Source organism: Scomber scombrus, chromosome 6 (genome assembly GCF_963691925.1).
Source record: "Scomber scombrus chromosome 6, fScoSco1.1, whole genome shotgun sequence".
NCBI lineage: Eukaryota > Metazoa > Chordata > Actinopteri > Scombriformes > Scombridae > Scomber > Scomber scombrus.
In genome coordinates this window covers 1,624,754-1,639,231 of record NC_084975.1, presented here as the reverse complement: position 1 = coordinate 1,639,231, position 14,478 = coordinate 1,624,754, and the positions used below count along the sequence as shown (strand labels likewise).

Below are 14,478 nucleotides of genomic sequence, written 5' to 3'. Positions count from 1 at the left end.
AAGGAACGATGGAAGGAAGGAAGGAAGGAAAAGAAGACAGGAAGGAATGAAGGAAGGAGGGATGGAGGAAGGAAAATAAGACAGGAAGGAAGGAAGGAAGGAAGGAAGGAAGGAAGGAAGGAAGGAAAAGAAGACAGGAAGGAAAGATGGAAGGAAGGAAGGAAAAGAAGACAGGAAGGAAGGAAGGAAGGAAGGAAGGAAGGAAGGAAGGAAGGAAAAGAAGACAATTTGAGACAAATCTCAAATTCTCATTGTATTTCTTCAGACTCCTGCAGTATATCATAATATACTTGATAATGCATCCAGTTTTTAAGCTTTGTTCTGCAGAGAGAGAGTTTCTAATGTGTCTAAATGTTTGTTAATATTTAAAATTTCAATCCGGTGTCACACACAGATATTTTAAAGTCAGTGTCTGTGTCTCTGCTTTCAGCTCTGATGGAGATATCAGCGTTGGTTCGGGGGGGATTGTACACACCTTTTGTCTTGTCAACACTCAGATTAAGACGTGATTGATAAAGCCATTGTGTGATTTGGCAGCTGCTGGTTCAGCTGTTTCTGCATGTGTTCAGTGGCTGAGCAGCACCGGCACCACACAGCACATAGTGACAGTATATATGCACAGCTCAGGTTCAGGCAACATATAGAGATAATAAATGTGCATGTTTATTAACTATTTGGACTTGTGCAGTCACTACAGAGCTGTTTATATGGACATATTCTACACATCTCCAATATTCTGTGTCTCTACTGGAATATATTTACATGATTTCCAGTTAAAAACTCCTTATTTATCTTCTACTGGTCCTTTATGCAGCTTCTCGGCTCTGTAACCGCTGACTCTGCATTTTATTGGTCAGCTCATATATGCAAATAATCTCGCTTTTAATTTGTCAAACACACATTTACATTGATCTGATGTGTGTAACTTTGTATCCTGTATCCTGTGTGTGTTTTGCTTTGCACTGTTATATATTTTTGTTGTGACCTGTTGAAGGATCTGCAGATGAAAATGTACTTATTTCTTTATTAAGCTTTTATCGGTTTTGGTGACTTTTTGTGGACACACTTTAGTCCTCTTCAGAGATATAACAGCTGATATCTCCGTCTCATGACATGAAACAGAGTAAACTTAGACGTGTCACGATAACTACTTTTATTGGACGATATATTGTCTAAGAAATAATCGCGATAAACGATATTATTGTCATTTGAAGATCATTTTATAGCACTGATATAATGATAATGTAATAGTATAATAATGTAAATGGGGGATGGGATTAGAGAGACTGCCATTACGGGCCGTTATTGTACGATAAGTCCATATATAGACACAATGTCAAAAATTACGTTATTGTACAATAAATTGATATATAGACATGACGTCGATAATTACGTTACTGTACGTTAAGTTGATATATAGACACAATGTCAATAATTACGTTATTGTACGATAAGTTGATATATAGACACAATGTAAAAAATTACGCTACTGTACGATAAGTTGATAAATAGACATGATGTCAATAATTACATTATTGTACAATAAGTCGTTATATAGACACGTCAAAAATTATGTTATTATACGATAAATTGCTATATCGACACTGTCAAAAATAACGTTGATATATAGAAACAATGTCAATAATTACGTTATGTACGATAAATTGATATATCGACATAATGTCAATAATAACGTTATTGTACGATAAATTGATATATAGACATGTCGTCGATAATTACGTTACTGTACGTTAAGTTGATATATAGACACGATGTCAATTATTACGTTATTGTACGATAAGTCAATATATCAACACAATGTCAAAAATGACGTTATTGTACGATAAGTCGATATATAGACGCGATGTCAAAAATTATGTTATGTACAATAAGTTGATATATAGACACGTTGTCAAAAATTACATTATGTACGATAAGTTGATATATCATCACAATGTCAAAAATTATGTTACTGTACAATAAATTGAGATATAGACACGATGTTGTCGATAATTACGTTATTGTACGATAAGTCAATATATCAACACAATGTCAAAAATGACGTTATTGTACGATAAGTCGATATATAGACGCGATGTCAAAAATTATGTTATGTACAATAAGTTGATATATAGACACGTTGTCAAAAATTACATTATGTACGATAAGTTGATATATCATCACAATGTCAAAAATTATGTTACTGTACAATAAATTGAGATATAGACACGATGTTGTCGATAATTACGTTATTGTACGATAAGTTGATATATAGACACAATGTCAAAAATTACGTTATTGTACGATAAGTTGATATCTAGACACAATGTCAAAAATTACGTTATTGTACGATAAGTTGATATCTAGACACAATGTCAAAAATTACGTTATGTACGATAAGTTGATATCTAGACACAATGTCAAAAATTACGTTATTGTACGATAAGTTGATATCTAGACACAATGTCAAAAATTACGTTATTGTACGATAAATTGATATATAGACACGATGTCTTCGATAATTACGTTACTGTACGATAAGTCGATATGTAAACAAGATTATGTCGATAATTACATTATTGTACGATAAGTCGATAATTATTGTGACAGACCCAGATGGACTTTTTCTGTCTTGCGGTGGAGAGAAGCTAGCTGTTTCTATCGTAGGTTAAATACTTCGTGGATCTCTTTTTGTTCTGGATGCAGACAAATGAAACTCTGACTCTGATGAAGACGGCAATCAAGAAGATTTCCCAAACTGTCCCAACTTAAAAACACCAAAATAAGACGGACTGATGCGACAGAAGGGGAGATGACGGGGGATTTTTTTTTTTTTGGAAATTGAGAAGAAAATATGTTTCTACCCCTCCGATACCTAAAGACAAACTCCAGCGTCTGAGGTTGGCCTTATTTGGACACTAGCCATGCAAGGTGTTAATGCAGAGGCAGGTTGGCACAGCAGACACCAGAGGGCAGCACTGTGCGGGAACAACAACAAGTCGTCTGTTAGTCGCTACGAGTCCAGTTTCCAGCGCTGCCGCTGGAAGACACTACAACATCACAAACTGCAATGCTAGAAAAGGATTAAGGGTTATAAGGAGGGAAAAAAAGCAGACTATAAAGCACAAAAACACTTCTATTAACTGTGATTATCAAAAACTATAGCGTAGGAAGTTAGCGCAGGTGAGCTACGTTAGTACACGATGATAAATGTTACCTGTCTCGTAATCTTTAGTCATTTCGTCCATTGATCAGGTTGCGTTAATTAGTAGGTGAAACAGGTGTTTTATAGAGTAGTTTAACACGTAAACATACACTAAACATTTCACGCTTTAATTGAAAACATGCAGCATTTAACAGTTAATGAAGTATAACGTGCTCACAGGCTCACGAAAAAAACAAGTCTCACCTTCTTTCCCGAAGTTTGTCAATGTATTCGAACTTCGGGGTGAGGACTCCGTTAGAGGTGATGACAGCCTTTATTAACAAAGTACAATAAACCATGTCAAAAATAACAAAATAATAAATAGAGTGAGTAGATAGTAAGGGGTGAGTATTGGCAAGAACCTCACGATACGATACATATCACGATACTTGGGTCACAATACAATAGTATCACCATCTATCATGATATCATGATATTACAATATAAATAGAGATGAAAACACAAGTACCTGTATATGTACATCAGATGATATTGATCAGAGGACAAATTGAGTCATTTCATTCAAAACAGCCTCTCCATTTTATTAATTTCCATGACAAAGCTTACAAACAGCATTATCTTTATCCAACTCATTGTTTTTACTCTCTTTTTTAACTTGGAAGCCAGAGTGCTTCCAAACGTCGGCTTTAAACTACGGAGGCGTTGTTATTTTGATACCTCAGCCACTCCCTCTAATACAGAAATGCATGCGCTGCCCAGCAGAGTCGCTCTTCGGCGCCATCTACCGGAGTGGAGGTACGGAAGTCATACTGTATTCACAACGCGTCTAAACATGGATCATTATTCTTATAAAAAATCGATCTTTGGAGTTGAAAAATCGATATTATATTGGGAGGCAAAGTATCGCGATATATTGCTGTATCGATATTTTTACCCACCCCTACTATATAGCATAGTAAAGTTCACAGTATTGTGTGTTATGAAGTACTTTTGCGTACTGTGGCTTTAGTTTGAGTCATAGCTCAACATTAAACATTCATAAATTAAAAGATAAATTCGATATATCTAGAAAACACAAAAGTTTTGAGGAATTCTTACTTTGTTCCACTGAGGTCAATTTGACACAACGCTACTCTACATAAAATCAAACTACAACTAACTTTTTCCTGTCTGCTAGGTTGTTGTTGTAAGACAGATAAAACAAGCTCAGCGTCTTTAACTCTAATTTATAAAGAATTTATGAAGAATTAATCACTTTTTTCCAACTAAATTGCACCTAATTTTCTGTAAAATGTCCCAAAAGTTAACCATTAAATACCTGCCTTTTATCCGGGATCTGTAAAATGTCCTAAAAGTTAACCATTAAATACCTGCCATCTATCCAAAACAGTTCCTGGAAATTAGTGTAAAGTTAAAGGATCTGTAAAATGAAGCATTACCTAAAATGTATTTTTATTTTAAAATAACAGGTCAGTTATTTCAAGATTAAAACTTAATGTTTGCTCTGAAGCTTCTGCAGCAAACACAGTAAAATATTGAACTCACGTCTCTGACTTGTGGGCTGAACTCCTCCTCGTCCAGCGGTCTGGTGGCGTCTGAAGGCAGCTGACGATGACAAAACACATCACATTTAAAAAGAAGCAATAAATAAAAGAGTCCCGTCTCTCTCAGGGTTTTTATTCACTCTGTTAAACCTTCTGCAGCGCTCTCCCATAGCCTCATACCAGCGTTAAGCAGCAGCACCGAGCGTGACACAAACCCAACAACGCCACCATCTCTTCTCACCTCGCCTCACCTGAACACCCAGCACGTCTTACCATCTCCCAGATGTAGGGGAAGAGTCGGTCTCCAAAGTACTCCGTGGCCTCGATGGGGAGCTGAGCGGGAAGGTTGTCGATGGAGCACATGAGGATCCCGTTTCCCTCCACGCTGCCAACAGAAACAGAGAGGTGATGAGAGGAAGATACAGGACTATGCAGAGCAGTGGACCATCTTTAAACCCACTTACACACATTTACATCTGCACTGAACCTTAAACCTGCAACTGAGACCATAAGGAGTCATTCGCCAGGTTTACATGGAGACTTTTATTCATTCTGATTGAAGATTTCAGGACAAATGTTTACATGTGACGTGATCTATTCCGATCTGGTGTTTACATTCGCCAACGCATTTAATCAGAACAGACGTTTTGCAGCTTTATTGGTGCTTTCAAGTTGTACTCGGAGGTCGGAATTTCAACAGGAAAGCCCCCTGAAGTCAAATCTCCTACTCCGAAAGTCAGACATACCTCACTAACCTCGACCTCAAAATCAAAGACGGTAACCCTGTGCATCGATTACTGGTGCCTCATTAAATCAGTCGTACACACAGCGCTGTCCAACTTCTATCTTCGGACGTGTTGCTACGATGTTTATATGAACAAAAAATACAACAAAATGGGTTTTTATTGACTGGTATTTCTATCGATGTCTCACCTGGTTAGAACTGGGTTACTGACTTCTCCGACTTCCAACTACCGAAGTAAATGGAACGCAGCTCTATATTAATATTATGTGTCTCTACTGGAATATCTTTACATGATTTCCAGTTAAAAACTCCTTATTTATCTTCTACTCGTCCTTTATGCAGCCGCTCAGTTCAGCCTCTGTCTATTAACAGGCCGTTTTAGCTCCTGTCTCTTTAAGAACCCCCCCCCCCCCCCTTTCTCCTCCTGATGAGCCCACTCTGCTCTGATTGGTCAGCTTCTTTATTTTGTAACATTTCCACCACCGCTACCCTTCTCCTTCACCCAAGCCTACAACCCTTGACTATTGCGGAGGCTGTACTTTTTAAGAAAACATCACAGTGAAGACAAGAGACTATTTATCCGTCCTGTTTTATAAAGAGTTGAATCAGGTAGAGTATTCAGGCGCTACGGTAACCTGACGGTTCAATTCAAGTCTCGGCTGACTCTCCTTGTGCTCAGCGCAGTGAAGGTTAGCTGGAGGAAAGGACACCATTCTCTACGGCTTATGAATAAGAAGTTGGCATTTAAAGAGGAGAAAAGGGGGGAACAATGAATAATCCACCTCACATCCTTGAATCTGAATGGAAGTGTTTACCTTCTGGATGGCAATTTAGAAATCCAAAATGTCGACTGGATCGTGATAAAAACTCTTTTGTTCCACCTCTTCCTTTCAGATTTTAAACGGTGTGTTGGTGGAACATTACATGGTCACAGAGCACTTTACACAAGAGGCATCTATAGGCATCTGCAGTCTTACTTTACTGGTTTTTATCAGCTTTATTCGTCTTTTTGTGTGTTTTCTGTTCGATGTATGAACTTAATTTGTTTTTTAAACCCGTTTTCATGTATTGAGTGATTGTAAAGATGCTGTTGAGTAAGTCTGAAGCTTTCTATCATTTCCTTAATATTAGTTTTAGTAATATTAATAGGTTTAGCTTACCTTAACTCAGTTGTTGTAATGTGGTACAATCATTATAACCTGAACACTAAACAGCTGAGTAAAAGATTTGGCATTATGGCCATTACATTTTCACCCTCTGGAAACCAGCAAAGACGTTTTTTAACCCTTTATATACTGTTCATATTCTGACTCATAATAAGTCTCTCATTCATAAATTCCCCATCAGTCATTAATAAATGTTTGATTCATCCTTCTGTGAGAAAAGATATTCACAATCACTGTTTAATGGTCCGGGAGAACATTTTATAGATGTTATATGTATGTTTAAATGCTGATTTTTTAATTATTTTAAATGAACACAAGCCAAATTTGTACATAAAAATGTGTATCAGCTGCTAAAAATGAGACAATTTCGTATTTTATTTCCATTTTTGTAAACTGTGGGTTGCATTCAGGCGGGGAGCTCCGGTCCTCTGAAATGAGGCCAACCAGGAAGTAACTTAAAACTGCATTCTATCAAAAGGCCACCAGGGGGCGACCGTTTTGGTGTCAAAAGGACTTCCGTCTCTATACAAGTCAATGGAGAATTCACCAACTTCTCACTTGATTTCTAACCTCAGTAAACGTTTTCAAAATGTGTTTATGGTCTCAATCGCTAGTTTAAAGCCTTCTTCAATGCAGTATGATGTTCATTTGGGACATTTTGGCCTCCCTGATTTTATATGTGACGATAAAGCAGGGTATGCATTAGGGCGTGACTACGTGGTGATTGACAGGTTGATTGGTTCACAGGTTCAGGAGGGCGCCTCATGCTCCTCCTGATGCCCATATAAGTAGAATCCCTGTTTTTATTTTTCCCAGCATGCACCTGAAATTTTCAAGATGGCGCTGCTCAGATCCGATACTATTCGCTTCCAAGCAACAGTCCACAAACCAATGGGTGACGTCAGGGATTTTACGTCCATTTTATATACAGTCTATGGTTGCATTAGGAAAAATCTGGTCAAAACAGATGTGTATATGGTGTTTTTACAGCTCTAAAATGTAAAAATGGGTCAAATTTGACCCCGAACAGTATGTAAGGGTTAAGCAGTTTGAGCAGGGTTGAAGCTTCCAGCAGAGTTGATTTGACTTCCTGCAGTGACGTACTAACGAGGTTCGGCTCAACACTGCTCCAACTTGAGGCTCAAACTCCAAAAGTGCAACTAACTTAAAAAAAAACAGGAGATAGTCGAGTCATTTTGCAGCAGAGTAGATGCCACCATCACCATCATAATCACCCATCTCACTCTTTCCAGCTCTTTAACAGAATAAAACACGGAGCCGAGCAGAGACTGCAAGCGTACCTGTCGTGATCGATGTGCTGGTCGGCGTCGTACATGCAGAAAGGTTTATCGATGGTTGTGCAATCGTTCATGAACTCTATGGAGCCGCCGGCGTCGGCTGATATGTCGCAGATGGCCAGCAGCCTGCAGAGAGAGAGAGAGAGAGAGAAGAAGAGAAGAAGAGACAGCGTTCATGAGATCAGAGCGACAGGCCGGTCCGTCCCTCTGTAAACACGACTGTGGAGATACAGCGGTTACCACGACGACAGCCGTTCAGCCATCTGCGTGTCAGGTACATCTCTCTGTCGTGTTTACTGTGCGTGACTCCTGCTGCTAATAAATGAACTGAATAAATATGTTTCTCAGTGAGGCTGTCATGTTTACTTTCACACATAAATAAATAAATAAATAAATAAATAAACGAGGCGTGAAGCTGAAATCTGTGACTCACACTTCATCATCATCATCATCATCATCATCATCATCATCTCTAAACCAGTTAAACCAGCTGAGACTGATAACCATCTTATATTGTCTGTACATGCAGTAGCTGCTAATATCTGCATCCTGTTACTGGAGCCAGTTTACTACAATATGAACTAATAACTGGGAGCATGATTATCCTTCAAGTCGACGTATGAAGAGGAACAAATAGTAATAGTAGGAGTAGGGCTGGGTATTGTTAAGAACCTCACAATTCGATTCGATATTGATTTAAATGCTTCGATATCGATTCAGTAATAAGTAGAAATACACAAATAATAAACACATTAACACTGAATTAAAGTGCATGTAAACTTAAATTATATTTATTTTCTCTTGGCAATTGTGATATAACTCACATAACATTTTAGCCAGTGGCTATAAGGTGCTTCGGTGAAAAAAAAATAGGAGATGCGCCTCACTCTGCCGAGAAGCCGCGTGACCGCAGGTCAGATTTAAGAGCAGCCATGCCAGAATTTGCCAAATTGAGTATGTGGGCAAAGAAGCCAAACATGCAACGACTCACTGAGACTGACAGCAAGTAGCATGTTGGCGGCATTGTCGGTACTTTCTCCGTTAATCCCCATTCATTTATTGCCTCCGTCAACAAGTTTGCTTCGGTGCCATGTTGTTGTTGTTGTTGTTGTTTGGTCGAGTGCAGCCTCCGTCCTACAACGCCAATAACACAAAGGTGTTGCTCACCGCGCCCCCTACTGGCCAGGGGCTTGAATCGATTCAGAGGATTTAATGAATCGATATTGAATTGGGAAAAAATATATTGCGATGCACTGATGACCCACCTCTAAGTAGGAGTATTCAAGAGAATGAGTCAAGCCTCGTGAACACAGTTTGGGGGCCACTGTAGGTTCTCCTGCATGATAGGGCTTAATATAATACGTAAAGTATTATGTAACATCAGCTTCTCTACTCTCTGCTCGCTCCATGGTCACTGTGGTGAAAGCTGCCGTTCATTTACATTATCCAGAGACAAAGAGACACCTGACTCCATCAATGCATTCAAAGTTAATGATGAGACAAACAGAGAGAAGCGGACACTGGTTCAGTCTGAGGGACGCAAAGTGAAGCAAAGACAAAACTGCACAAAGCTGAAAACACTTCAACTCAAAGACAGAAAATCAAGGTTTTTTTCTGCAGAAGTGAACTGGATATGATTCAGACTGAAACTCCATCACAGCTCTTACTTGTGAGGCAGCTGCGGTGAGCCTTCGCCGACCGTCGCCAAGGTTTTGGGCGGTCTGATGAGCTTCTGGGCGTCCAGCCGTCTGAGGAGTCGGGGGGTTAGACGGTCCCAGTAGATACCGTTGATCAGGCAGTTTGTGTAAGGAGCCACCTGTAGTTACGATGACAGGACGTCAAACTCTGTAGTAATCTAGTACTTTTACTCAAGTACACGACTAAAGTACAGATATAAGGTATTTCTATGTGATGATACTTTATACTTTTACTACACTACGACTTTCGAGTAATGAAATACATTTACTCCATTACTGTATTTAAGTATAATGTTGAAGTACTTGTACTTTACTGCAGTACAGTTTGAGGTATTTGTACTTTACTGTAGTACAGTTTGAGGTACTTGTACTTTACTGCAGTACAGTTTGAGGTACTTGTACTTTACTGTAGTACAGTTTGAGGTACTTGTACTTTACTGTAGTACAGTTTGAGGTACTTGTACTTTACTGCAGTACAGTTTGAGGTACTTGTACTTTACTGTAGTACAGTTTGAGGTACTTGTACTTTACTGTAGTACGGTTTGAGGTACTTGTACTTTACTGTAGTACAGTTAGAGGTACTTATACTTTACTGTAGTATTTCCATGTGATGCTACTTTCTACATCTCAGAGGGAAATATTGTACTTTCTACTCCACTACATTTATTTGACAGCTTTAGTTACTTTTCAGATGATAAATGACACTGTATTGATTTGTGGCCCTTTAACAAAAGAATCAGTGTCTCTTTGTCATGTTTCAGATGTCTAATATGCCTCGCATGGTTTCAAATAATAAGACTGCAAAGGAAAGGAGGAGGGAGGGAGGAAGGAAAGAAGGACAGAGGAAAGAAGGAAGGAGGGAAGGAAAGAAGGAGGGAGGGAGGGAGGAAGGAAGGAAGGAGAGAGAAAGGAAAAGAGGAAGGAAGGAAGAAAGGAAGGAAAGAGGGAAAGAAAGAAGGAGGGAGGGAGGAAGGAAAGAAGGACAGAAGAAATAAGGAAGGAGGGAAGGAGGGAAGGAAAGAAGGAGGGAGGGAGGGAGGAAGGAAGGAAGGAGGGAGAAAGGAAAAGAGGAAGGAAGGAAGAAAGGAAGGAAAGAGGGAAAGAAAGAAGGAGGGAGGGAGGAAGGAAAGAAGGACAGAAGAAAGAAGGAAGGAGGGAAGGAAAGAAAGTAAGGAAGGAGGGAAGGAAAGAAGGAACAGTTAAAACAGATGGGGTCAATTTGACCCAGGAGGACTAAATCATTATAAAGTAGATGATCAGCTTCTATTGAGCTTCATCAGTGTGAGTTAGTCATATCAAGTGATATCTGACACATTTACAGTCTGTTTAGCATCAGATTCACTCTTAGTGTTTCCCTGTTGAGCTGTGCTGTAACCATAGTAACACAAAGAGGGGCTAGTAGGCAGCAGCTAATGATTACCTTCATTATTAATTAGATAAGATATTTTATTGTCACTGTAAGAACACAATGAAATGTAATTAGGTGACTCTCAGACCAGCAGCAGTAGAACAAGATAAAAGGTTATAAAACAAGATAAAAACAACATTTTAATATAAATCAGAGACAATAAAAGATAGAAACAGCTTTTAAAAGTTCACAACGTTGCTACGATACGGTACGATAGGATTTGTTTGTGATTCATTATTTGGCCAATAAAATGAGAGAAAATGTAAATAAGTGTTTATCAGAGCTTAATGTTAAACAGTCTGCAGCTCAAAGACATGAAGTTGCAGGAAGAAGGAAGGATGGAAGGGAGGAAGAAGGAAGGAAGGAAGGAAAGGAGGGAGGAAGAAGGAAGGAAGGAAAGGAGGGAGGAAGGAAAGAAGAAGGAAGTAAAGGAGGGAGGGAGGAAGGAAGGAAGGAGGAAGGGAAGGAAGAAGGAAGGATGGAAGGGAGGAAGAAGGAAGGAAAGGAGGGAGGAAGGAAGGAAGAAGGAAGTAAAGGAGGGAGGGAGGAAGGAAGGGAGGAAGGAAGGAAGGAAGAATGAAGGAAAGGAGGGAGGAAGGAAGAAGGAAGGAGGGGGAGGAAGGAAGGATGGAAGGGAGGAAAGAAGGAAGGAAGGAAGGAAGTTTAATCTGTAGTCAGGAAATGTTTTTTCCATTTTTGATTCAACAGTGATTAAATGATTCATCAATGATCAAAATAGTGATTATTTAACTGATTAATTGCTCTGAGCAGAAACACTTAAAGTCACCAAGGAGTCATTTTATAGACCAAAGGATTCATCCAGAGATTAATCAGCAGATGAATTATTAATGTAAATAATTGTTAGTGGTGTGACGTTCGTCTCTTTCTCTGTAAAGTCAACACAAGGTTGAACTGTTGTGTAAAACCGGCCGCGTGTCAACAACAGCTGTTTAACTCTGAGGACGAAGACCAAGACTGACAGGAGCAGGTGGAGGCTGGCGGAGGAGGCCTGGAAAGGAGGATGGGGGGGGGGGGTGAAGGGGTTAGGGTTAGGAAGAATGAAGGAAAGGAGGGAGGGAGGAAGGGAGGAAGAAGGAAGGAGGGGGAGGAAGGAAGGATGGAAGCAGGAAGTAAAGGAGGAAGGAAGGAAGAAGGAAGGAAAGGAGGGAGGAAGGAAGGAAGGACAGGAAGAAGGAAGGAAGGATGGAAGGGAGGAAGAAGGAAGGAAGGAAAGGAGGGAGGAAGGAAGGAAGAATGAAGGAAAGGAGGGAGGGAGGAAGGAAAGAAGGAAGAAGGACGGAAAGAAAGAAGGAAGGAAAGATGGAAGGGAGGAGGAAGGGAGGAAGAAAGAAGGAAGGAAAGGAGGGAGGAAGGAAGGAAGAAGGAAGTAAAGGAGGGAAGGAGGAAGGAAGGAAGAAGGAAGGAAAAAAAGAAAGAAGGAAGGATGGAAGTGAGGAAGCAGGAAGGAAGGAAAGGAGGGGGGAAGGAAGGAAGAAGGAAGTAAAGGAGGGAGGGATGAAGGAAGGAAGAAGGAAGGAAAGGAAGAAGGAAGGATGGAAGGGAGGAAAAAGGAAGGAAGGAAAGGAGGGAGGAAGGAAGGAAGAAGAAAGTAAAGGAGGAAGGAAGGAAGAAGGAAGGAAAGGAGGAAGGAAGGAAGGAAGGATAGGAAGAAGGAAGGAAGGAAAGGAGGGAGGGAGGAAGGAAGGAAGCAATAGAAAAAAGGAAGAGAGGAAGGAAAGGAAGGAAAAAAGGACGGAGGAAAGAAGGAAGGAAGGAGTGAGAGTGAGACTCACGCTGGTCCTGAAGTTGGAGGTGTACAGTTCTGGGTGGTGTTCATACTCGAAGGGGTCGTAAACGCCATCGCTCTTCCTGATCAGGTGGTGATGTCGACTCAGAACGGTGGCGTACACTTTGGTCATATCTGACAGGAAGAGACATTTATCATTTAATTATTCACCTGAAAGCACGAGAGAAGTACCTCAAACTGTACTACAGTAAAGTATAAGTACCTCAAACTGTACTAGAGTAAAGTACAAGTACTTCAAACTGTACTACAGTAAAGTACAAGTACTTCAAACTGTACTACAGTAAAGTACAAGTACTTCAAACTGTACTACAGTAAAGTATAAGTACCTCAAACTGTACTGCAGTAGAGTATAAGTACCTCAAACTGTACTACAGTAAAGTATAAGTACCTCAAACTGTACTGCAGTAGAGTATAAGTACCTCAAACTGTACTACAGTAAAGTACAAGTACTTCAAACTGTACTACAGTAAAGTACAAGTACTTCAAACTGTACTACAGTAAAGTATAAGTACCTCAAACTGTACTGCAGTAGAGTATAAGTACCTCAAACTGTACTACAGTAAAGTACAAGTACCTCTAACTGTACTACAGTAAAGTACAAGTACTTCAAACTGTACTACAGTAAAGTATAAGTACCTCAAACTGTACTGCAGTTAAGTACAAGTACCTCTTACTGTACTGCAGTAAAGTACAGTACAAGTACCTCAAACTGTACTACAGTAAAGTACAAGTACTTCAAACTGTACTACAGTAAAGTACAGGTACCTCTAACTGTACTACAGTAAAGTACAAGTACCTCAAACTGTACTACAGTAAAGTATAAGTACCTCAAACTGTACTACAGTAAAGTACAAGTACCTCAAACTGTAACTACAGTAAAGTAGAAGTAACTCAAAACTGTACTACAGTAAAGTATAAGTACTTCAAACTGTACAACAGTAAAGTAGAAGTACCTCAAACTGTACTACAGTAAAGTACAAGTACCTCAAACTGTACTACAGTAAAGTACAAGTACCTCAAACTGTACTACAGTAAAGTACAAGTACCTCAAACTGTACTACAGTAAAGTACAAGTACCTCTAACTGTACTACAGTAAAGTACAAGTACCTCTAACTGTACTACAGTAAAGTACAAGAACTTCAAACTGTACTACAGTAAAGTACAAGTACTCTAACTGTACTACAGTAAAGTATAAGTACCTCAAACTGTACTACAGTAAAGTACAAGTACCTCAAACTGTACTACAGTAAAGTACAAGTACCTCAAACTGTACTACAGTAAGTACAAGTACCTCAAACTGTACTACAGTAAAGTACAAGTACCTCAAACTGTACTACAGTAAAGTACAAGTACCTCAAACTGTACTACAGTAAAGTATAATATTTCCTTCTGAGATGTAATAAATTAATTGCAGTACTTGAGTAAATCGAGCTTGAGAGATTTTTTACATTTTACTTGAACTTTTTCTCCTTTGAAAAGTTTGCTGCTGATTAATTTCGGGTCTAAAAACAAACAATTATTTTCATTACTGATTAATCTGCCAATTACTTAAGTTTCAATTTTAATCATCAGTCTTCAAAATATGTTAAAAAAAAATCATGAAAAACATCTGCTGCCATTCAAAACAGCCCCAAAGTAAGTTATCC

At 39.2% G+C, this 14,478-nt stretch overlaps 1 protein-coding gene across 1 annotated transcript in view; it reads right to left on the bottom strand.

Annotated features, from left to right (window-relative positions):
* aass (aminoadipate-semialdehyde synthase) overlaps positions 1 to 14,478 on the bottom strand; it is a 35,131-nt gene that overhangs the window by 15,542 nt on the left and 5,111 nt on the right. The window contains 5 exon segments of the mRNA XM_062420503.1: positions 3,410 to 3,477; positions 4,712 to 4,771; positions 4,984 to 5,095; positions 7,923 to 8,045; positions 9,587 to 9,735. Of these exon segments, the coding sequence (XP_062276487.1) occupies positions 3,410 to 3,477; positions 4,712 to 4,771; positions 4,984 to 5,095; positions 7,923 to 8,045; positions 9,587 to 9,735 (512 nt within the window).